The sequence below is a fragment of the Stenella coeruleoalba genome, assembly GCF_951394435.1.
Source record: "Stenella coeruleoalba genome assembly, chromosome: 13".
Taxonomy (NCBI): Eukaryota; Metazoa; Chordata; class Mammalia; order Artiodactyla; family Delphinidae; genus Stenella; species Stenella coeruleoalba.
The window spans coordinates 45,687,588-45,712,321 of record NC_137159.1 but is presented as its reverse complement, the minus strand read 5'-3'; the positions used below and the strand labels follow the sequence as shown (position 1 = coordinate 45,712,321).

Genomic DNA, 24,734 nt, shown 5'->3' with positions numbered 1-24,734 from the left:
TCCCAGCTTTACTGAGGTATAACTGGCAAATAACATTGTAAGATAGTTAAAGTATATAATGTGGTGATTTGACATACACATACATTGTGAAAACATTCATCACCTCAAATATTTACCTCTTTTTTTTAAGAGCATTTAAGTTGTACTCTTAGCAAATTTCAATTATATAATACAGTCACATTATAACTACAGTCACCACATTATACATTAAATCTTCAGCCCTTATTCATTGTGCAACTTAAAGTTTGTTTTAATTCTTAAATTGTTTTGAAGACCAAGGATATCAGAGAATTCCTGCATTTACTTTAATATATTGAAAGTATGCTCTAAAATTGCTACACCAAAAATATAATCCAGAGCCAAAGAAAGAAGGAAAAAAATCTGACATTATCACCTAATTTTTATTATAGTTTGACTTAACAAGGTGCATCACAGAAGGCTTTTGTTTTTGTCTGGTTTTTGTTTTTAAGTTAAAAATTTAGCTCTAAGACATACTGCTTCACAAAAGAAAGTCATTTGGAAATACATCTCCATATAGCAAAAAAGAATAAAAATACAGCAAATATACATACTCCTTTTGGAAAGCCATACACATGGGAGAACTGAATCCGAAGACGAGGCACATCTGGGCATCTGGGCGGTAGCCAGACTGGAGCAACATTTCTAGGCACTCTTCATGCCCTCCAAACACTGCTGAGTACACAGGACTCACTTTGTTTGGCCCAGTGTCACAGACCCGGTTAGTAAGTGGTATTAACAAGTCCAAGATTCTGCAAATACACAAATTCAGGGGTATATAATGCTTTTATATGTACATAAGTGCAGACATTTCTACAGCACATATTTTGAGTCACCCACTGATTGATTTTAAAAAGTCTTTCTGTCTTCAGTGTACTTTCTATCTACAGTAAATTATTACAAGCTACATACTCTGAAATGTTACACTCATTATTGTTGCTTAATAGAAAGATCCTTAAAGGTATCTGAAGCAGAGCTAAATAACATTCCCATAAAAGTAAACAGATAACACACAGTCCTTTATTTTTCACGAATTATTTACCTTCCCACCAACAACCACCTTCCTCCCCAAAATTCAAATTTTATATTAGATATTTTAGGATCTAATAAATTTTTTAAAACTTCATTATACTAAATATAAACTTGTTATCAAGAAAACAAGTTATTTTCCTTCATAGAGTAGCAACCAAAGTTTTATTTTTCTAATCAGTAAGAATTTTTTGGGAGGGAGGGAGACGCAAGAGGGAAGAGATATCGGAACATATGTATATGTATAACTGATTCACTTTGTTATAAAGCAGAAACTAACACACCATTGTAAAGCAATTATACCCCAATAAAGATGTTAAAAAAAAAAAAGAATTTTTTAAGATGGTGAGTGACATGAAATGAATAGTATTGTCATGAGGAAGAAGTCAGAAATTCTGCTAAAATATTGTATTCTCAGAAAAGAAGATGAGCTCTTTAAATATTAAGGCAGATTTATTTAAAAATTAAGAATAAATTAAGAATTGATAACATTCTTTCTCTTTGCTACTTTTCCTTAGGTAAGGTAGGACTAAGATAATATTTAAGGAGAACTTATATTTCACCATGAAGGAAATCATCAGTGACAAACAGAATTCTCAAAATTGAGAACAAATGAGGACAAATTCTCAAGAGGGTTTTGGTATCAATTTAAAGCTCAGAGTATAATTGTACCTAAGATTTATGATTAAATAAACAATCAACAGTTAAGAAAAACATCAAATTTTTAAGCCTAAGTACTTTGTTAAAATAAAGAATCTGTTTAGTGTCTCTCATATGTAATAAATGTGCTAAATTTTTTTAAATGAGTTGGAAAAATTATACTCTTCAACAGGGCACAAACATGATTACAAATATCTTTAAGGAAATAGTAAAATACCATGCCACCTAGTGGCATAATAACCCAATTACAGCATCTGTTTTCCTACTATGTATACATACTAAAGACAAGACCATTTCACTATTACTTTTTAAATTAAATAATACTAACAAGAGCTATAAAATTATTATTATAGTAGTATAACTCTAAAAACTTTAAATATATATTTAAAAAAACTGTACCAATCTATGTTAAGACAGGCTGCCATATTCTCACAGGTATAACCAGGTTTAATAATTTCTGAGATTCCTGGAACCCCCAATTTCAGGGAGTTCCAACTTTCGTTAAGTCTCTCTCTCTTCAGACAATACCAAAAATTTCATTGGAATTTCTGGCTAAGGAAGAAGAGTAATAGAAGCAGGGGAAAGTACCAAGTTGAATTTGAAATAAGACAAAGAGAAGTCCAGTCAAAGGGTTCAAGATGTGGAGGACTACCCAGTCCACACAAAAGAGATCACAAACTCAAAACATTCCTGGGGCCAAGGAGGTAACAAAAATAAGTTGAATAAAGCCATCAGATCAATACCTAAAGATGCCTGGGACAAAACTGGAAAGGAGTGGGAGAGTACAGCCACAGCTTAAGAAGTCAGAGAGAAGACTTACCCTGAGAAAGCCCCTGGGGCCACTCTGCCTCACACTAGGAAAGGGCAAGACTACGAGTTGCTGGGATTGCAAGGGGGACAAATGTGGGGGGTGGATCTAGTCACCCAGCAGATCAGTAGGGAAGGGAATACCAAGGGTTATGCCTGGAGGTAAAGGGTCTGGCCCAGAAGATCTATTTCTATTACCTTTGAATTATGAGACCATTTTTATTTTCCATTTTTAACACTTACTTTGTATGGCCCATTTGTGCGGCTGCATGAATAGGTAACTGCCAATTGTCCTCATTACAGTAAAGATCAGGATCTGCCCCACTGGAAAGCAAAAGCTCCACACATTCTGTGTGGCCCTCTTGAGCAGCAATGAACAAGGGAGTAGCTTTGTCCAAGGCTTGACAATTGACATTTGCACCTAAAATAAACATTTAACATATAACCCTCCTTAATGCAAAAAATAATAATAATAATTAACAAAAATTTCAAAGCAGTTGCCTTAAAAGGGTTTCACAGTACAATAGCTTTTCTTCCTTAGTGGATACTGTTGTTAAAACATATTAATTTTTATAACTTATTGGTAATCATTTACATTGTTTTTACTTTTATGTCAGCATGAAAACAAGTGATTAATATTTTAGAATTCATTTTTAAGCTAAAATAAGAAACTTATTCAATGAAGGATTCATTTCATTCCAACAAGCACTCTGAAGGTCCAGTAAGCAATCATTTAAAAAAGGAAAAATGCAAACCATCAAATATGGATAACATTTCTGATCATTACTGGAAGGATAAGAAAAAAATCTAAATTATGAGACTTTACAGATGCCACTAATTGATTCAGGCTAAGATTTGTGAAAAAAAAATTCCAGTAGATATGATATACATGGGGGCTATGCCTTTAAACTAATGTTGACTATACTCTTCATTATATCACTTTTCTTCATGACCAGTGCATGATAAACAGAGCCCACATTAAAAGGAAAAAGGTCTATTTAAATGGGTTTCTAAGCTGATCTTTTTAAGCATAAATCTAATCAATTATTTAGACCCAAGTGTACCAAGATGTGAAAAAGTTTAGTGACCTCAATTTTTGTGAAGGTTTCAAAAATAGCAGACGTCCTCAAACTTTTCTCATTGACAAATAATGTGTTAAGTATGCTAAGTATGGTGTTAATACATGACCATGAGAATTTTTAAATTTCTGGAATACAGCTCAGTGAAAAATCATCATCATCAAGGGGGAAAAGACTCCTTTTTTATTTAAACGGATGTTCCATAAATATACCTTGAATAAACCGAAGCCCTGAAATTGGTAAAAACAATGCAAAACACAAATGGTAACTTAGAGTTTATGGAACTGTCAGAAATTCCAACTGGATATTCAACATGTCTAGATACACAGAATATTCCTGATTTGTACAAGGTGGCTTCACCTACTGTCAGCCTCAGAAAGAAATGAACACTATAACTGAGAAAATACTAAGTCAAAAAAGAAACCTACTTACTTTCTCTTTTAAGCAATGTTTTGTTTTGATTGACAATTTCAATGTATAAGGAAGAATAAGGAACTAGACCTTGTAAGATTACAGGTAGAAAAGTTGGGAAAATGAGAGATAATTCACTGAAAGGAAAGTCACTTTAAAGAGTTAGAAACATGTATAGTTACATTATAAACATACCTACATACCTTTTCAACTTGCCATTCATAACTATTCAGAGAGGAGAAGAAAAAAAGAACAAAGGAAAACAAAACAGGTGCTTAGTGTTCCAGGAGACAGGCTCAGCATGAGGAGTCATTAGCTGCAGTTTAACCTATTTCATTCTAAATATTACCTACACACTAATAACTGGAACTTACAGACTGGAAGTCGCAGAATACATCATGACAGTCCTTGGGAAGGTACAACATAGAAGAAGGAAGATGAGAAATCACAAGTCTTGGATCCAAGTCCTGATTCTGCCAGGGAATACTTTCTAGATCTTTGGCAAGGCACTTAAATGCTCAGAGCCTGGGATTCTTTTTTTTTTAATTAATTAATTAATTTATTTATTTGGCTGTGTCAGGTCTTAGTTGCAGCATGCAGGTTCTTCTTTAGTTGTGGCATGTGGGCTCCAGAGCACACTGGCTCAGTAGTTGCAGCATGCAGCCTCTCTAGTTGTGGTGCACGGGCTCTGCAGTTGTGGCACACGGGCCCAGATGCCCTGTGGCATGTGGGATCCTAGCTCCTCGACCAGGGATCGAACCCATGTCCCCTGCATTAGAAGGCGGATTCCTAACCACTGGACCACCAGGGGAGTCCCCAAGCCTGGGATTCTTTTTTTTTTTTTTTTTTTTTGCGGTACGCGGGCCTCTCACTGTTGTGGCCTCTCCTGTTGCGGAGCACAGGCTCTGGACGTGCAGGCTCAGCGGCCATGGCTCACAGGCCCAGCCGCTCCGCGGCACGTGGGATCTTCCCGGACCAGGGCATGAACCTGCGTCCCCTGCATCGGCAGGCGGACGCTCAACCACTGTGCCACCAGGGAAGCCCCTGGGATTCTTAATACAAAAAAAAAAAAAAAAAAAAGCTTGAACAAATGATTTGGGGGATTCTCTCAACTTTAAACTTTGTTTTGGTAATTTATTAAAAGTTTAGGTATTACAGAAGATATGTGAAAAGTCTAAGTATTAAAAAAAAATTGCGTGGTGGCAAATCTGGTGTATTTCCCATCGCTCCTGACTATCCATGCTTCGTCAGGTTAGCAGTGTGAGTGCACACGCAGTGTCTGGAAGAACTGAAAAGCTCTTACATAACAAAAGTTTCTGGTCACAGAAATGTCACACAGAGTAAGAATGCCACCTCAACACCATCCTCTCTGACAATGCTGAATGTGTAATCATTGTCACTGAGAATCCTTTAACAGGCTTCTGTTGCTATTTATTAACATAATAAAGTATAAACATGCTTTGAAATAAATCCATTTAAATATCACACAATTGATCAAAACATACAACTCAAAGGGTTAATATACAAAATAACTATCTAAAAAATTAATTAAGCCTATACTAGTCTTTGTTTTTCTTGTACCCTAGAAAGTTGGAATTGCTCAGGTCCCTATAATAAAGGACAGCACCATCATTTAACTTGCCGATAAACCTGCTTTAATGATAGATCATTATGGTCCTACTCAGATAAATTAATAGTTGCGCAATGTATTATGTTAGTAATAGAGACTTAGTAACCAGGCTTATAAATGAACTATGTATGTACTCTTATTTACCACTAACATAAAAGACCATAAATTCCAGAACCTGATTTATATCTGGTCAAGAATTACTCTTCCTAAGAAGATACAAAGTTAAAACTCATGATCTTAACAGTGTAAAGGCTAATGGATTAGTCTTACCCAATGAATTAGTCTTACCCGATGATATAAGTATGCTCAAGCTTTCTAGCTTGCCATACTGAGCAGCCACAAATAGAGGTGTGATTCCAAAGTCATCCTGGCATTCCTTGTTTGCTCCTTTTTTAAGAAGCAATTTTATGATCTCAGCATTTTCCTAAGGCACAGATTCATATTTTAAATAAGAGAAAACAAAGAAAATAGAAGATATCTTTTTTATTGTTGTGTGTGTGTATATTTTTTATCCTCACTAAAGGAAAAAAGTGTATTGGTGGATGGGAAGAAAGTGTTAAACAATCAGATTATTCTGTACCTTTAGCTAGAACATTAAACATAAACAGATAAAACACTGGGAATCTCTAGGAATTATAATCCTTATAAAATTCTGCAAAATTAGTTTGCAAGTACAAGCACTAAGATGTCATCACAGTTTCTAAACACAGTGCTATAAATAAAATAAGCCATTGCTATCAATTTATATCCCAAATATTCTGATGGTCTCTTAACTATGCTATCAACATTTGAAAAACTTAGATAATCCCTGCAGCCCAAAGCTACTAGAACTACTAGAGCAGTTGGCTTATTCAGAATGACGTTAGCATTTAGACTGCCTTTTCTGTACTGCACTAACCATCATAAATCACAGGCAAGTAGGAAGCAAAAACTGTATTGAACTGTCATTTTAAAAGGGTAAAACACAATTTACAAGGAAATGAAATAATAAATTCAGAGTTTACCTGAAAAGTAGCCTGGTGCAAGGTGTTCCATCCACACATAGAATGGGATCCATTAACATTTGCTCCATATCGAAGTAGCAGCCTTAACACATCTATCTGTCCATTTTCAACAGCTGCAATACAACAGTCAAAAAAATTATTGTCAGTAAAAAGCCATGTTTGTAGGACTGGGCACTTCGGTGATGTTACCATCACTTATTCAGCTTCAAACTCACAATACTGTGATCATTCCTATCAACAAATCAAAACATATATGTACTCCTTATGCAATTCCAAAACATTTATCACAATTGTCTTAGCCCAAACCCATTAATATATACATTCTTTTGGTACACATATAAAATTATTTTCAATTGTATCTTAAAAGATACAAAGGAAATGGAAGCAGGAGGCAAACATATTCTCTTTGATAATGGAGATAATATGTGTTTCTATTTTGTTAAAAATGCAATTGGGAGGGGGATGGGATGAATGGGTCAGAAGAAACAGCAGCAGTGTGGAGAAACAGTCTCAAAAGAATTGAAAGGTTGGCTATTACCATCTGATCACAAATGACAATAGTAAATGACAAGCAAACTGAAAGCACAATACTGCAAGTCTGCATCTTAGATATTTTTACCATAATAAACAACAATCATTGTTAAAATGATGTTCTTATATCAACCAATGAAAATTTAGTAGAATCTGTTTCACATCCAATTCATACATCATTATCAGTGACTGCTGGCAAAAATCACTCCATAGCCAAAAGCCTGAGTTGAAGATTATCAGGTTGTCAGTGGTGATATATGAAACAGAGTTTAGATAAGTTTGTTTCCATTAATTAGGGAGACCTTCTAAAAATGAAAGTCGAAAAAATTTGTTTTGATTATTAAATACGCTATAGAAGTCAGACAGAGAGAAAATTTTTAATATCATAAATACATTAAGATATCTGATGTCTGCATCTCTAGTGAAAAAAATTTCTCAATGGCAAAATGGCATTTTTACAGCTCTTGCTAATTATTTCAAAATAAGGCAAATGGTTAAGTAATGGTTAATCGTTAAGAAACAGTGGTTTAGGGACTTCCCTGGTGGCACAGTGGTTAAGAATCCACCTGCAAATGCAGGGGACACAGGTCCAAGCCCTGGTCCAGGAAGATCCCACATGCTGCGGAGCAACTAAGCCCATGCGGCACAACTACTGAGCCTGCGCTCTACAGCCACAACTACTGAGCCTGTGTGCCACAACTACTGAAGCCCGCGCACCTATAACCCGTGCTCCGCTATAGGAGAAGCCACTGTAATGAGAAGCCCACACACCACAACGAAGAGTTGCCCCCGCTCACCACAACTAGAGAAAGCCTGCGCACAGCAACAAAGACCCAACACAGCCAAAAATAAAATATTAAATAAATAAATAAACCTTTAAAAAAAAAGAAATAGTGGTTTAGAAAAGTGTATTTACAGCTTACATCCTACTACCAAAGCCTCTCCTTTGGAAGAGTTGGGTTAACTTCTTTGTCCTTATATAATAAGTTACCAAATTGGAGACAGAGTGGGAACCATACTGTGACCAAGTATATTATACTTCAATGAAAGTTATTTTAAAAAAAAACCCAGACTCGAACTTACTATTTGTTTGCCTCCTTATCATTAGTAAAGTACGCTTGAGGAGAGAAACTGTGTTCCGTTCCCCTTACGTGCCCAGTGCCAATCGCAAACAGAAGACAGGCAATAAAAAAGCACTGACTCAGGAAATGAAAAATAAATGTCTAAAATAAAATATGATTTTCTTTTTAAGAATTCATTCCTCTCCAAACAGAACAGCCTTCAGAACTCTACTTCTGGATATGACAAAATAACTGGTACTAAACTAGCCATCATAAGAGTGGGAAATATACATAAAGCAACTTTTTCTAGCATTAAACCATGGGTAAAAGACTGGTTCCTAAGGAAAGGGAAACACATGAGGTGAGCCCCATGATCACCCCAGCTTTCTGCCTGGGGACATTTCTGGATTATGGTGCAATGAGCTGAAGTCCAAGCACAGTAAGGATAGGTTGAAGAAAGAATACTCCAAGCAGAGGAAATGGTCCAAGCAGAGTGAAGCAGTCCGCTGAGCTAAGGAGGAAAATATCAGAGTTTAAGCAGTTGAAATCGGTGGGGCAAACCCCAAGAGAAAAGAGAACTGTGTGGAGGGGAGGCCCCACTGTGGAAGTTCTCCAAGAATCCTTGCCTGAGGTCTGGGCTACACATGTACAAGGCAAGATGAAGCTTACCAGAGAACTGCTAAAGGGTTAAGAATGGAACAGAGGTAAGCAGAAGACAGTGCTGAGGGGCAATGGAACTCCTAGGAGTTCTGGCCCAGTCAGAGTGGTGAAACCACACTGATACTTCGATAGCTTGTTAACACTCTGGGCATCCAACTGAGACACCCAAAAGGCAGAGCCCTAGGAATAAAGACTACATCTGAGACTAAGGCCTACTCTAGACCTGCTCTAAGGAAGCCTAAAATAAGCCCTGATCAGGAAGGAGGCAGAGGCTGGGAACTGAGTCCTCCTGGGAGTTAGATCTGGGAAATACCTTATGCTCTCAACAAAGCATAAAACCAAACCTAAACAAGTTCAAGGTCATAAGCCAGCAAATAATCTACCTATTATTTAAAAAACAGAAAAAACTCACTATTCTCAGAGGATAAGAGAATTCAAGTCTGTGACATCCTATTCACAATGCCCAGTATACAAGTCAGAAAGCAGTGAGCAGAAACTGATCCCAAGATGGCCCAGACACTGGATTTAACAGATTAACTAATGTAGCTACTATAAATATGCTTTAAAACTTTAAGGAAAATATGTTCAACGATTTTACTTTTTTTGTTTGTTTGTTTGTTTTTTTGCAGTTCGCAGGCCTCTCACTGTTGTGGCCTCTCCTGCTGCGGAGCACAGGCTCCGGACGCGCAGACTCAGCGGCCATGGCCCACGGGACCAGCCGCGCCGCGGCATGTGGGATCTTCCCGGACCGGGGCACAAACTCGTGTCTGCTGCATCAGCAGGCTGACTCTCAACCACTGCGCCACCAGGGAAGCCCCAAAGATTTTACTTTTAATATCTATGGTATACACACAGCATACACAGAGAATCTGAGTAATGAAACTTTTTTTAAAAAAAGAACCAACTGGAAATTCCAGAACTGAAAAAAGAAATGGATGGGCTTAAAAGAAGATCAGAGATGGTAGAAGAGTGGATGAACTTGAAGACATCAATATAAATCAACCAGGGACTTCCCTGGTGGTCCAGTGGTTAAGACTCCACGCTACCACTTCAGGGGGCATGGGTTCGATCCCTGGTTGGGGAACTAAGATCCTGCATGCCACACAGCATGGCCAAAAAAAGAAAGAAGGAAAATAAAACAAAAAACAAAAACATATATATATGTATATCATCCTATCTGAAGAACCGAGAGAGGAAAAAAAAAGACTACAGGAAAATCAACTGTACACATCAAACAGTCCAGCATACATTAATTGGAGACCCAGAAGGAGAAGAGAGTAAAAATTGGGCAGCAAAAAATACATTTGAAGAGAAAAAAATGCCTGAAATTTTCCAAAATTTGATTTAAAAAACAAAAACAAAAGCCACATTGACTTACAAATCCCAGAAATTCAGTAAACCACAGTGCTTTGGAAGAAGTCAGTATACTTATGACTTCACATTCTATGTAAATTAAGGATGATTATATAAACATACCTGACAGCTCTGCGGAAGAATTTAAATCATTATAAAAGCAGCTGCAAACAACAAGCCATTGAAATCAACTTAGCTATAATAATAGTTTAATTTTTTTTCCAGGGCTCTTATTTGCATTTGAAATAAAATCTACCATTTTACCAAGTCCTTTAAGACTCTGCAGTAGTTAAATAATTAATCCAATCATTCAACAGTGCCAGGGACTGTACTAAGCACAAGGGGCATAGCAAGCAACCAGACTTACAAAGTAGTTGCCTTCGTGGAACTTCCATTCTAGTGGGAGAGACAGATAATAAACAAGTACACAGATAAAGGAAATAAGTTCTGATAAAAGAAACTGTGAAATTGTTTTTTGTGGGAAAAAAAGTGAAAGAAATTAACAAGGTAAAGTAAAGAGCAGTGACCGAGTATGAGAGTGCTATGTTAGAAAAGAGGATAGAGGTCATCTCTTTGAAACAGAGACCTCTGAACAGAGAAATGAGAGATAAGCAGTAAGCCATGCAAAGAGGTGGAAGAAGAGTACTCCAAACAGGAAATAAGAAGTGTAAAGGCAGTGAAGTACAAAAGAGCTGAGTATGTTTGGAATAGCCAAGATGGCCAGTGTGACTGAAGTGAAGTCAAGGAAAGGAAATAAAGCAAGAGAGGTAGAAAGAAGCCAAATTTTGTAAGCCTTGGCAAAAAGTTAGCTTTTTTTTTTTTTAAAGGAAAAAATGAATTTGTAGTTGGAGCTACTCCTAGAAGCACAGCTCATCACCTGCTCGTTCAGGACATAAATCCTGAGGAGCTGAGTGATCTGCCCAAAGTCACAGGGCCAGAGCCCAGGCTTCCTAGTTAGTCAGGACTCCCTCAACTATACCTGGTAATATTAACAAGAATAGGAGTCAGCAAACTGTTTCTGTAAAGGGCCAGAAAATACAGACAGTCCCCAACTTAAGATGGTCTGACAACAATTTTTCGACTTTACAGCAGTGCAAAAGGGATACACATTCGGGAGAAACTGTACTTCAAATTTTGATATTTTCCTGGGCTAGCAATATGTGGTATGATCATCTCTCACAACGCTGGGCAGTGGCAGCAAGCTGCAGCTCCCAGTCAGCCACAAAATCATGAGGATAAACAGCTGATATACTCACAACCATTCTCTACCCATACAACCATTCTGTTTTTCACTTTCAATATAGTTTCAATAAATTACACGAGATATTCAACACTTTATTATAAAATAAGCTTTGTGTTAGATGACTGTGCCTAACGTAAGGCACAATGTAGGCTAATGTAAGTGTTCTGAGCACATATAAGGTAGGCTAGACTAAACGATGATGTTTGGTAGGCTAGGTGTATTAAGTGCATTCTTGACTTACAACATTTTCAGCTTACAATGGGCTTATTGGGATGTAACCCCATCCTAAGTTAAGGAAAATCTGTACTCTATTACATCTAGTTTCTCTGGTTCAACATTATGCTTGTAAAATTTATCAATATTGTTGCCTCTAGCTGCAGATCATTCCTCTTCATTGCTGTGTAGTAATCCATTGTGTAAATAGAACACAATTTATTTACCTGTTCTATTGCTGGCAGATGCTCTTTGGATAGCTTCCTGTTTGGGGCTGTAATAGAGCGCTACAACAAGACTATTATAGTACTTCTTTTTTTTTTTTTTTTTTTTTTGTCGTACGCGGGCCTCTCACTGCTGTGGCCTCTCCCGTTGCGGAGCACAGGCTCCAGACGCACAGGCTCAGCGGCCATGGCTCACGGACCCAGCCACGCCAAGGCATGTGGGATCTTCCCAGACCGGGGCACGAACCCGTGTCCCTGCATCAGCAGGCGGACTCTCGATCACTGTGCCACCAGGGAAGCCCTCTAGTACGTCTTTTACTGAACACTGATACACATTACTGTTGACTATATGCCTAGGAATGGAATTGCTGGGACAGAGAGTATGTATATACTCAGCTTTAGTAAGTTCTTCCAAACCGTTTTTCAAAGTGGCTATACCAAATTCACACTCCCATCAGTAATCTATCTTCTGGTTGCTTCACATCCTCATAAACACTTGGTACTTTCAATCTTTTTCTTTTCAGCCGTTCTGGTAGGTGTGTAGTGTTTACTCTTACCTTAATCATCAGTCACTTCAAATTCTCTTTGGAAGTAGCTGAGATACGAATAAATAAACAAAATATAACATTGTCTTTATCCTGAGCTCCTTTGGGACTCACTAGCCTGGGAGTACAAGTGAAGTTATGTTAAACTGTAAACTAAAATTTCAAATCCTGACATTGGGGTTACAGAAGAAACAAGCTGATAACAGCTATAGCTGGCTGACGGTACAAAGGAGTTCACTATATTATGTTCTCTACTTTCGTATATATTTTAAATGTTTCACAATAAAAGTTTTTAGTATTTTTCACCAGTTCATGGCCCCACTTGCATAATATGGAAGCTATATCTCCTGACAAATTCTACCCCACTAAGGACTTCTGATCTCCTAAATAATCCTGTCATCTTCTCTGAGACACCTTCCTGATGTTCACAGTTGTAAAGGCCACTTGAAGGTTATAACTGGCACAGTGTCAATGAGAATGATGTCACCCAAGCCATAGGTGCCATTTATTTCCCAATTCTGAATATGCAAGATGCCAAAGTGATGCTGGTTTCCCTGCAGTGCCCACTGTATAGGCAACATGCTACATCTGAGCAGCAGCGGAGAAGATGCCCTGTTCCCAACCTAACCCACAACATGCTCTGTCACCGAGCTTCCTACAGAGCAGGGCTGCTCATATCCCTGCGCCTCTCAGAGGTGCTCATGGAAACGGATCCTTCACCTTCCGCCTTCAGCTCCTCTCACTACAGGGCTCAAATATGAATCCCGGAAGCTGGAAAACCAGGCTGTTCTTCCACCCTTGTCTCCCAGAAGCCCCTCTACCACCCAGTTACTCAAATAAAAATCTCCTCCTGAAAACCATTCATTTTGCTCCTGAATTTGCCACCTACTTATTCATGACACAAGTGCTCAGGCATCTCAGACATATCTGAATTATAATTTAGGATCACAAGATGATGCCCTAACTCTAGTGGAAAGAACACAGATAGTGTAGTCAGGCACTCTGTCCAGCTGTGAGCAAGTTAGTCTCTCAACCTCATTACACATATAAAATAAGGATAATCTACTTACCTATGGGCTTTTAGTTGATTGAATAATTAATATAAGTGAATATAGTAGGTGCTCAATAAATGTTCCTTCTTTCTCTCCCTCAGTCTCCCTTACCCCTTTCCTGATATATAACTGGTCAACTTCTTTTCCTAATAAACTCCACAAATAGGATACTCAGAAGGTTAGCTTTTCAATCATGAGGAGTTAGGCCATAATTACAGTTCCCTCAATACTAATACAACTCTCTGACTAAACTCATATTGGTCACCTTCACTCCATGCACCCAAAGGACAGCCTCTTCCCTTTGCAGGATCAATCCTTTTGTCCAACAACCCGATTAACTGCAACCATCATTCAGCACTACAAGAAGTGCATATCCAGGTTCCCTCCTAAGTGAGAGTGCAGACCCTCAGGTTTACCCAATTTATTGTCCAATTAACTTCCTCCATGATAATTACCCACAAACCAGTCTTATTAGTTTAAATAAATGTTTATGTTTATCTTTCCTCCTCCACAGCCATACTGATCTTGTCTTACAAACATATACACTATTTCCCATCCTCAAAAAAGGAATCCAAAGCCCATAATCCTCTATCTTTCCACGGCCACCACCTGTATTCACTTGCCAGATTTTTCTCTCTTCCAAAAATCAGAACTAGGTCTATAGGCAGATGCTGCTTATACAGAACTTTTATGCTCTTTCTTTTCCTTCCACTTCTTGTCCAAGTTTGCAGAGACCTAAAGACATTTCCTTAGACTGGAGCGTGAGTCTGATAATCACCTAATCAACCATGGATAATGAGGGAAATTCAGCTGCAATTTCTACCATCCCACTGATAAGCAAGCTGATTGGCTAAGCTGGTGTTTCTTTGCTCCCTCACCTCTCTACATGGGACCCATCTAGTACCGCACGCTACGGCAAAGGAGGCCAACATTTCAAGGATAGAAGAGGACTACAGCTCAGTTAAGGGTATACAAAGAGCTGCGCTCTCTGATACAGAAGCCAGTAGCCATATGTGGCTATTTAAATCTAATTAATTAAAATTAAATTAAATGAAAATTTGAGTACCTCAATCAAACTAGCTTCATTTGAAGTGCTCAAGAGCCACACTTGGCTAGTGACTGGACGGTACAGATTTAGGACACTTCCAAATTCTATTGGACGGCTCTGGTCTAGAGTTTAGAATTTAACTAAATTGGAATTTAACCTAGAATACTAGGCATATCTATCTCCAAGATACACGCCTGGCAATGAGGACAGGGAACCAGGCCATTAGTTGTGGCTCCTATGGTTTGGGGCAGGTGTTCAAGGACAGAAAGGAAATGAGTAATTCTGGAACCTGGAAAAGTACTGTGGATTCCCAGAGAGAAAAAGAAAGCAGAATCATAGGATCTGGTATTACACTGGCATTGAACAGAGACCAGAGCCCAAGGATAAAGAATAAATATGAAATAAAACACCCCATTTGGAAGACAGAGCTCAAAGTGTCTGGGGTACACACAAAGATGGGAGAAAGGCTTTCCTCCCTTCAATCCAAACAGGTATTGTCTGTAAGACTCTAGCTGAGACAGCAGAAAAGAAAAAACAGAAGCTCTGATGGCAGGGACACTGCCCCTCCCACAACAGGTCAGGTTATTGTGCTGAAGAAACCTGTAACATCAAAAGTCTAACAAAGTAAAAATGATATGAGAACATCATTACCCGCAATAATTTCTAGGGAGACATTTATATTTTTGAAGAAACACATCTTTCCATTTCCTATATTTAAGAGGGAAAAAGAAGTAATCTGGGATAACATAACCTGAATAACAAAATATTGTTGAAAAGGAGAAATCAAGGAAGTAGAAGCAGCTGCTGACCCACATATAACTTCTAACCAAAATCAAAACTCAGTTGAGGCATGTAGCACACTGAGTGCAGTCACAAGCCCCACATGAAGATTTCATGAAGACATGGACTTAACATAGGATTCTCATCTGGGAGAAATATGGCAGAGCTATACATACATGTAAGTAATAAATCTAACTAGGATTACTAAACTCCAACTAAAAATAGTAAACAATGATCATTATTTAATGCAGCACTCATTAAACAATAAATTTCTAAAGGAGGGATTTTTTAAAACGTAATTATCCTATTGAATACTCTTTTGGAAAAATGCCTAATGTGACTATTTGTTTTAGGGAATTACCGTAAACAAGTTCTGTACCAAATGCAAATTGCAGTGAGCTGAGTTTTACATCTATAAGCTAGAATATACTCTTTCATCTTGAGGCTCAGATTGTGACAGTAGTTCTACTGAGAAACATCACAGTCAGCAAGGCTGTAATGAACAGTTTAACCACAGGCTGTCCATCTCCTCTAGTTATAGCAACAGGTTGGTGATTTCTGAGGGCCTCAGAGATCACCTACGTATTCTATTAGTACATTTGATTTATATATGAATTTTTAACTGTATCTATGCTTCTTAAATTCTACATGTACTCTATTCTCCATTATGCACTTCATTTTCCTCTACAATTCACTGAAAATAATCTTTCCATTGTATATCTAATTTGAATAAAACTTTTTTCCCTACCTCTTTCACAAAGCAAAAAAGAATGTTCGTAGCCATTTTATCTACTGTGTATTTCTTTGGTCCTGTGGTTACACTGACACCTGGTGGCACTAGAAAAGAAACTAGACTGCAATGACAAGTGATTTTTTTTTCTAGTGTTTTGAATTTATTCTATGTCACCTCAGATTTTATGTTTTTCTAAGACTACCTATACCCAGGACAGGAGAACTATTAAAGTACTATACTAACTCCACTGACAGCATATGTTAGTTTCAACTTTTCACTCCGACAAAGTGACTGGCAAGGATGGAGAATTATTTCAAGAATGTCACTGGGTAAGTAGGACTACCCACAGTTATTTATTTCATAATTAAATTTTATAATCAGAATGGTTATAAAGTAAGGCTTTCCCATCAAAGACATATATCATAATTTCAAACCACTCTCCCTATATATACAGATATATTTCTATAATGTGTCTTGGCCATGAATCCTTAGTCTGAAATGTAGTATTTGATTGCTACTTAGAAAAATTTTTTCTAAAACTGTAATGAAAAGTTACACTTCTTTCTTACAAAGGACCTCGTGTCTGCTCAACGACTAACAATCTTAAAGATGTATACTGATGGTAAAAACCATGACCAAATGGACAAAATTCATTATGTTAGGAATATAACAGAAAGATTGTGGTCAGTACCCCAATCTAATTCTACATGTTGCCAATGACATGTCTCTGTTTCTGACAGAAAGAAGTCAAATGGGCAATAAGCCATCAGAGATCATATCCAGAAAAACACATCTTTCAATCACATGAAAGTCTTAGAAGACAAAAACCTTACCATTTTTCCATATGTCTCCCCACCAACAGAGTCAAGAGAAACGTTTGATTTAGATAGCTGAGCTAGAAAAGTGAATTCTACCACTTTCTGTAATTATCCAATTCACGTTTTTGAAGTACTCATATAGCAGTAGTTTCCTTATAGGAGCCACCTCTGTATGATCTCCACAGTATTGCTTAGAGAAACAGATCATTACACTGCGGAGTCCCTATCAAAGAAAAAGTATGTGGCAAAACATCCCTCATCCCAAGGACCACTCCAGTGTTTAGGACCCTGCACTCTCACTGCCAAGGGCCTGGGTTCAATCCATAGTTGAGGAACTAAGATACCACAAGCTGCAGCGTGGCACGGCCAAAAAGTAAATTAATTCATTAATTTAATTTAATTAATTATTCAATTATGAACATGCAAGAACTCAAGGAACATTATTCCCATGGGTCCTTTCAGAGGACTCTGTTAAAGGAAGAATTTAGTTAACCAAACAAGACTGGAAAAACCATGGCAAAATAACTGATGATAAACTTCTAAGCTACTGAACCACATAACTATAAGAATAAAATAAAATGAAGGTATTAAGATGCCAGAATAGGATACAAAATGTTATTTCCACTGACAACGTTAATACAATATAACTAACAAAATTTGGCAAAGGACAGAAAAAAGAAAAAGAGTTACACAGGAGAATACAGGGATATTGATTTCTTCATTTTTAAAAGCCAGAAGTTTAATTCTATCAATCAAACATGACTAATAAAATGACAGATAGCGTAAATACATTTAATTATACGAAGGTAACACAAGAAAGATAATAAATATACTAGCTTCAAACTGCTTATCTTAAGGAATGAAAAGATACAGTCTTAAAGCACTGAAGAGTATGATATAAAATAATAAAAAGTTACATCAAGAAAGTAAATAGAACATGAAATTAACATTTTTAAAATGTAACTTTTTAGTGAACAGCCATACTTCAGACCTGAGAAAACTCAAACTCCTATTTTCAAGAACATGTCCTCAAATAAAAATGCTTAAGTTATAATCCTTAAGGAAGATGATTAATCTTTCCATTGAAAGATCTAAAAATAACTCCAAAGATTAAGTTTAATTAATATAATACATATTAAATATATGAATGCTACACCTCAAAGTTCATAGCACCTCAAAAAATAACTCTATGAATGATCACTAATCCATGAAAATACTAGTGAAAAGTGAAATACAAGTTGGTTTGTTCAACTCTGGAATATATCAACAGAGTCAGAGTTAAAGGATAGGCCACACGAGCTAAAGTATGACATATTTTACAATTCAATATTGAAATAGGCGGCCTCACATAACACTGCTTATAAAAAACTTTGTTCCTAATAAACATTACAGCTATGTTTAACGTTGAAGTTTACACAGACTAAGCAGAGACTCAGAAGAACAAAAAATGAAAAATAATCCATCAAAAGCCAAAACAGCATGCTGTGCAGTTCTCATAGAAATTGTTCTGTGAGGTCGCACTGGGTTGGATTTGAGCCTCCAATTTATCAGTGCTGTTTTAAATACAGCAAAATAAAAAGAAAATCTATTTCCTATATAATCAGCTATATTTTCACTTAAATCTACTATATTTATAAATAATGGTATTCATATTTCCAAAGCAGTTTTTACAAATCTATCCTTAGAATATTTACTGTGTATGCATTTATAAGGCAAGGGAAGGGGAGTGGAGAGAGAAGACAACAGTAAAGAAAGGAAATAAGAGGTAGACTCCTTGTTAAACATAAACTTTAAATTGCATGTTAGCAAATGATGTTCTATAAGAACAATTTTCACGTGGAAAGATACGGAGGAGAAGTTTCCTGAATTTGTGGGATTTTCTCATTTTAATTCTTACTGTCATTGAACTGAAAAGCTTCCTTCTAAACTCCATTTTATGAAAATCTTGGTGAGTTCTGTGTAGGAAAGATATTCCCATTATAAACAGTGGAGTAGTAAAATTTCTTACTGTCTGCATTTAGCCTTTAGTTCAATCATAATGACACACCACTAATGTTGATGACTTTTGCAGTCACCTGAACGTTTCCATAGTTCTGTATTCATTTTCTATCCCTTCATCCCCCAGTTTAGGTGTTAACTGGGCCACAGGATAGGTACTACAACATGCAAGGGAATATAGCTTCCCTAGCGGGGAGGGGTAACATACTCCAAAGTTTCAGCAATGAACAGTTTGGAAAGATAAAGCTACAGATGGGGAAGGAAGCTATACTAGACAGGCAGTCCCCCTTTCTCACTTTAAGTCCAGGTGGTCCAACCACTCTTCCTTACCTAGAGATTATCATCTATAGCTTGGTGCAAACCTTGAAGTGTTCTGGATTTTGTTTTAATAAAAAAACCTCTTCCATTATAGATGGAAACACAGATCACTATGGTTATTTAAAAGAGGGAGAAATATACAGGTAAGTAAAGCACATTGCTAAAGTTTGTCATATTATTTATGGGTCAGAGCAGACACTAGAGCCCACAACACCTAACTAAACAAAACACCTAACTGAAGAGTCACATATCCATTCTTTGTCACTATGTTTTTGAAAAAGCTCAGCCTGCACTTTTCCTTTTCTCTTCCTTTTTAAAAAGTACTCTACTTCCGGGCTTCACTGGTGGTACAGTGGTTGAGAATCTGCCTGCCAATGCAGGGGACACGGGTTCGAGCCCTGGTCTGGGAAGATCCCACATGCCGCAGAGCAACTAGGCCCGTGAGCCACAACTACTGAGCCTGCGCGTCTGGAGCTTGTGCTCCGCAACAAGAGAGGCCACGACAGTGAGAGGCCCGCCCACCGCAACTAGAGAAAGCCCTCGCACAGAAACTAAGACCAAACACAGCCAAAAATAAATAAATAAATAAATAAATAAATAAATAAACAAAAAAACCCTCTACTTCCAAACAAGGACCTAATACAATTGATGCAGTACCTGAGCATGCTGAGTACTCTATGTACTATATATCCTTGGGCTTAAACTCTCTGCTTGAGTTAAAATATTTTTTGTATTAGCCAATACAAAACATAATTAGGATGGTAGTTTGCTGCCAAAGAAACTAAATAAATCCTATTACTAAAAATAAGTGATTTAAAGTTTTTCACTGGTGTGAATTATCCTGGCAACTCTTCCTTCATTAACATAAAAAACAGCAAGTATATCCTGAAATATAAATCACTAAAAACTCTGCATCTCTAATTTTCTCCAAATAGTTATATAATAAGTAAGCACGATGCTGAATTTAGTAAATGGGACTATTATATTTTGAAACTGTAAACTAAGTGATCAAGCTAGCATTTCTCAAATAGTCCCATGGAATATTAATGTTTTTTGAGATAGTCCCCCTAAGTGTTCCACAAATAAAAATAATATTAAGGTCAAATACATTTCAAAATGCTGGATTAAAGTTAACATAAGTGATATTTAAAAAAAAATAAGTGATATTTTATAAGAAGCTATTTCAGAGACCTTCATTCTTTCATTCAACAAATAATTTACTGCATGCCTACCATATACCAGACACTGATCTGAGTTTGGGAGTTACAACAGTGAACAAGATAAATAAAATCCCTGCTCTCATGGAACATTCTTTCTAGTGAGAGGAGTCAATAAACAAAGTAGCAAATAAATAAAATAATTGCAGCCAGTGATAAGAACTATGAAAATGCTAAAACAGGATAACATAGAGTACAGAGGATACTGCAGACTAGGTGGACACATAAAGCTACATGGCTACTAATTTTTGTTTTTCTACACTGGGGAATACAGAACATAGCATTTCCCAAACATATGTTGATCAGGAATACTTCTGTCAATGAACATCTATTAATAGCTCACTGAATCAATTCAGGAAATGCTATTCTAACCAATACACAGACAGTAGAAAGATCAAAACTTAAATACAGAACTTCTGATCCTAAATACAGTGTTTTCACACTTCCTCATCTGTGATAGTAGAAATAATAATAGTACATATGTCATAGAATCATGGTGAAAATTAAACAAGGTAATTCATGTAAAACATCTGACACAGGGTTTGGTACACATTCTCTGCTTAATAAATTTTGCTGTTACTATTAATACAGTACTCTGCACATGATATCTTCCTCTGTCATCCCAGGGTGACTTATTTTTCCCTCTTTTAATACATTGAACACGTTATTTCTAACTCTTACAGGACTTAATTCCTTTTGTTCACGCCTCTATGTTAGATTCCTTGAAGATAACAACTAGAATAGAGATTGCACTTAGCACGGCTTCAGTGAAAGCTTAAGCTTACTATGTAGTTGTACAGAATATCTGAAGTGGGTTAAATGTGGATGTGGTTAAAAAAAAAAGAAACTTTACATAAAAAGTAATCTCCCCTCTAGGAAACTCAAACCATATTACAGCAAGGCTTCCATGAAACATCTTCATAATAGTATATATCACATATTTAAAACACTTTTATAAATTAACATCACCAGTAATGGATCATTTTCTTCCTGATAAGATGCACTAAGATACCATTTCACTTCTGTGGTATTCCTGGAGAAATGTATAACCTGTACTTTATCAAGAAAAAACATCGAACAAACCCAAATTGAAAGACATTCTACAAAATAAATGGCCTGAACTCTTCAAAAATGCTAAAATCATAACAGATAAAGACTGAAAAACTGTTCCAAATTACGGGAGGCTAAAGAGACATAACATCTAAATATAATAAATAATCCTGGACTGATCCTGAACCAATTAAAAAAATTTTTTTTTATTTGCTAAAAAGGACATTAGTGGAGCAACTGGCAAACCTGAATAAAATCTGTAGATTAAACAACAGTACTGTATCAGTGTTAACTTCCTGATTTTGATTATTTTATGGCAGTTACATAAAAGAATTTCATTGCTTCTAGGAAGTTCACACAGAAGTATTTATGGGTAAAGAAGCTTTATGTCTACAATTTAATCTCAAAGGGTTCCAAAAAAATAATACATGGATAAATATATAGGGAGAAAAAATGATATAGTGAACAGGGCAAAAGAACAGACTTTGGGTGAAAGGTACACAAGAATCCTTTGTACTGTTATTTCCATAAGTCTGAAATTATTTCAAAACAAAACACTTGTCTAAGAACAGAAAAAAAAGGAAAGATGGCAAATAATCATATGAAAAGATGGTCAACATCATTAGCAATCAGGAAAAATACAAATTAAAATCACAATGAGATACCACTAAATCCCTATTAAAATGACTAAAATGTAAAAAAAGAAAAAAAGAAAAATTTGTCAATACCAAGTGATACGGTGAGGATGTACGACAACTGAAACTCTCAAACATTACTGGAGGGGATGCAAAATGGGAGAGTCACTATATAAGAAACTTACAAATTGTTTTCCAAAATTAAACATACACTTACCACACTAACCAACAATCCTAAATATTAATTCAAGAGAAATGAAAACTTATATTCAAACAAAACCTGTGTGCAAAAGTTTGTGGCAATTTATTCATAATCACCAAACACTGAAAACTCAGATGTCTATCAACTGGTAAATAGATAAATTGTGGTGCATTCATACAATGGAATACTACTTAGAAAGAAAGGAATGAATTACTGATACATGCAACAACATGTATGAATCTCAATGGCATTATGCTAAGTGAAAGAAGTCAGTCTCAAAGGTTACATGTTGTATTGTTTCATATATATTTATGACATTCTGTAAAAAAAACAAACTACAGGGGAGTTCCCTGGTGGCCCAGGATTCTGGGCTTCCACTGCTGCGGCCCAGGTTCAATCCCTGGTCAAGGAACTGAGATCCCACAAGCTGCAAGGCACAGCCAAAAAAGAAAAAAGCAAACTACAGGCATGAAAACAGAAAACAGATCAGTGGTTATCAGGGGTGAGGTAGGGGGAAAAGGTTGATTAAAAATAGGCAGCATGATGGAATTTTGCAAGGTGATGGAACTGTTCTGTGTCTTGACTGTCATTGTCATTACACATTTTTATGCATACATCAAAACTCGTAAAACTGTACACTAAAAAGAATGAATTCTACTGCACATAACTTTAAGAATATATATTCTTAAGTTTACAAGGAAAAGATTATTTTCATAGATATTTTATTCTCAGCCCAATAAAGACTAGGTAGGTACTATTACTCTCATTTTATAAGTGAGGAAACTGAAGCATACAGTAAATAAATGAACATATGAATTACATGTGGCAGGACCAAAACTATAATCCAAATACACTGATTCTGTACAAATGTTTTATTCTCTTAACTTTCTTATGTTCCACTAAACTTTATGGGCCACAATGTCCCCAAAGACAAACAGGATGAAAGGGAGGGAGGAAGCTAAAAAGACAGGTATTAGAAGTATGCCCTTCAGAATTTGGCCTTTTTTTTTTTAATATTTACTTATTTGTTTGTTTGTTTATTATTTATTTTGGCTGCGCCGGGTCTTACTTGCAGAACACGGACTCTTAGTTGCGGCATGTGGACTTCTTAGTTGCAGCACGTGAACTCTTAGTTACTGCATGCGGATTTCTTACCTGCAGTATGCAGGATCTAGTTCCCCAACCAGGAATCGAACCCAGGCCCCCTGCATTGGGAACACAGAGTCTTACCCACTGGACCACCAGGGAAGTCCCTGGCCTTTGTTCTTAATGAATTAAAAAACGACCATAGGGCTTCCCTGGTGGCGCAGTGGTTGAGAGTCCACCTGCTGATGCAGGGGACACGGGTTCGTGCCCCGGTCCGGGAAGATCCAACATGCCACGGAGCGGCTAGGCCCGTGAGCCATGGCCACAGAGCCTGCGCGTCCGGAGCCTGTGCTCCGCGACGGGAGAGGCCACAACAGTGAGAGGCCCAAGTACCGCAAAAAAAAAACCAAAAAAAGAAAACCAGACCATAACTGAAGAAGTCTGAATAGTGATCCATATAGGCAACAAATTAACTAGCGTTAAAGGTTTAGCTCATGATTTCTTCCATAAAACATTCTTAATTTCTTAATGCTAAGAAAAAGCAAAAGCAAACATAAAACATTCACAGGTAACCCTGTAACTAATGCTACAATTTAAACTCTACCTGGTCTTCAGAACAACATTGAGAACAATGATAATGACTACAATTCAGAACAGGTTTTACAACTTTAAGTAAATATTTAAAAGATATTCTCAAATGCTATCACCCAAGGGTAGAAAACAAAAAAGAACCTTTAAAAATACCTTTTGGTTTCAAAATCAAAGAAGTGACAGTATAATATTTGCCAGAGAATATACTATAAATACAACAGCTTTAGGGAAAATTAAGCTTAGTTTCTTTAGCAAAAAATAAAAAATTGTATCTGTACCACAAATAATATACTTCACCTAAAAACAGTGGTGTGGTTTCCTCTAAGGTAGTGGCATTAGGATCTGCCCCAGCTTCTAAAAGAATCTGTATGATCTTCCAATGTCCTTGACTTGCAGCAAGATGTAATGCACAGAAACCCTCAAAAGTCTTTGTCTTAATGTAGTGTTTAGATGAATCTATGAAAGAATAAAAAACTATCAATTAGAAGGTATCACTTCTATTTCTTGGATTAAAAAGCAAAGATTCCAAGAAGAATTTAACAAACTATTAAAAGATAATTATAAATGGGAGGTCTCATAGTTTAAAACTCTCTAGAAAATCAAGAAAAAGTTCTACAAGGGTCACAGTATAAACAGCTTCCCAGTAGTCTTAATACAAATTCTGCCCACACACTCATTTTCTCTTCTCTAATTTTTGGTAAGTGGGGGAAGGAGAGCAGCAGGAATTGAAAAGTAATA

The 24,734-nt window shown here is 36.7% G+C and overlaps 1 protein-coding gene across 3 annotated transcripts in view; it reads right to left on the bottom strand.

The window, feature by feature from the left end:
• The window catches only part of ASB3 (ankyrin repeat and SOCS box containing 3), a 95,613-nt gene that overhangs the window by 32,350 nt on the left and 38,529 nt on the right, over nucleotides 1–24,734 (bottom strand). For 2 of the 3 annotated variants that reach the window (XM_079940627.1, XM_079940628.1), the window contains exons 3-7: nucleotides 24,294–24,452; nucleotides 6,639–6,751; nucleotides 5,923–6,058; nucleotides 2,758–2,935; nucleotides 573–770 (exon numbers count right to left, since the gene is read on the bottom strand). In XM_079940627.1, coding sequence (XP_079796753.1) covers nucleotides 573–770; nucleotides 2,758–2,935; nucleotides 5,923–6,058; nucleotides 6,639–6,751; nucleotides 24,294–24,452 — 784 coding nt within the window. The remainder of the gene's footprint in view (nucleotides 1–572; nucleotides 771–2,757; nucleotides 2,936–5,922; nucleotides 6,059–6,638; nucleotides 6,752–24,293; nucleotides 24,453–24,734) is intronic. The other variant, XM_079940629.1, reaches the window with a different exon arrangement.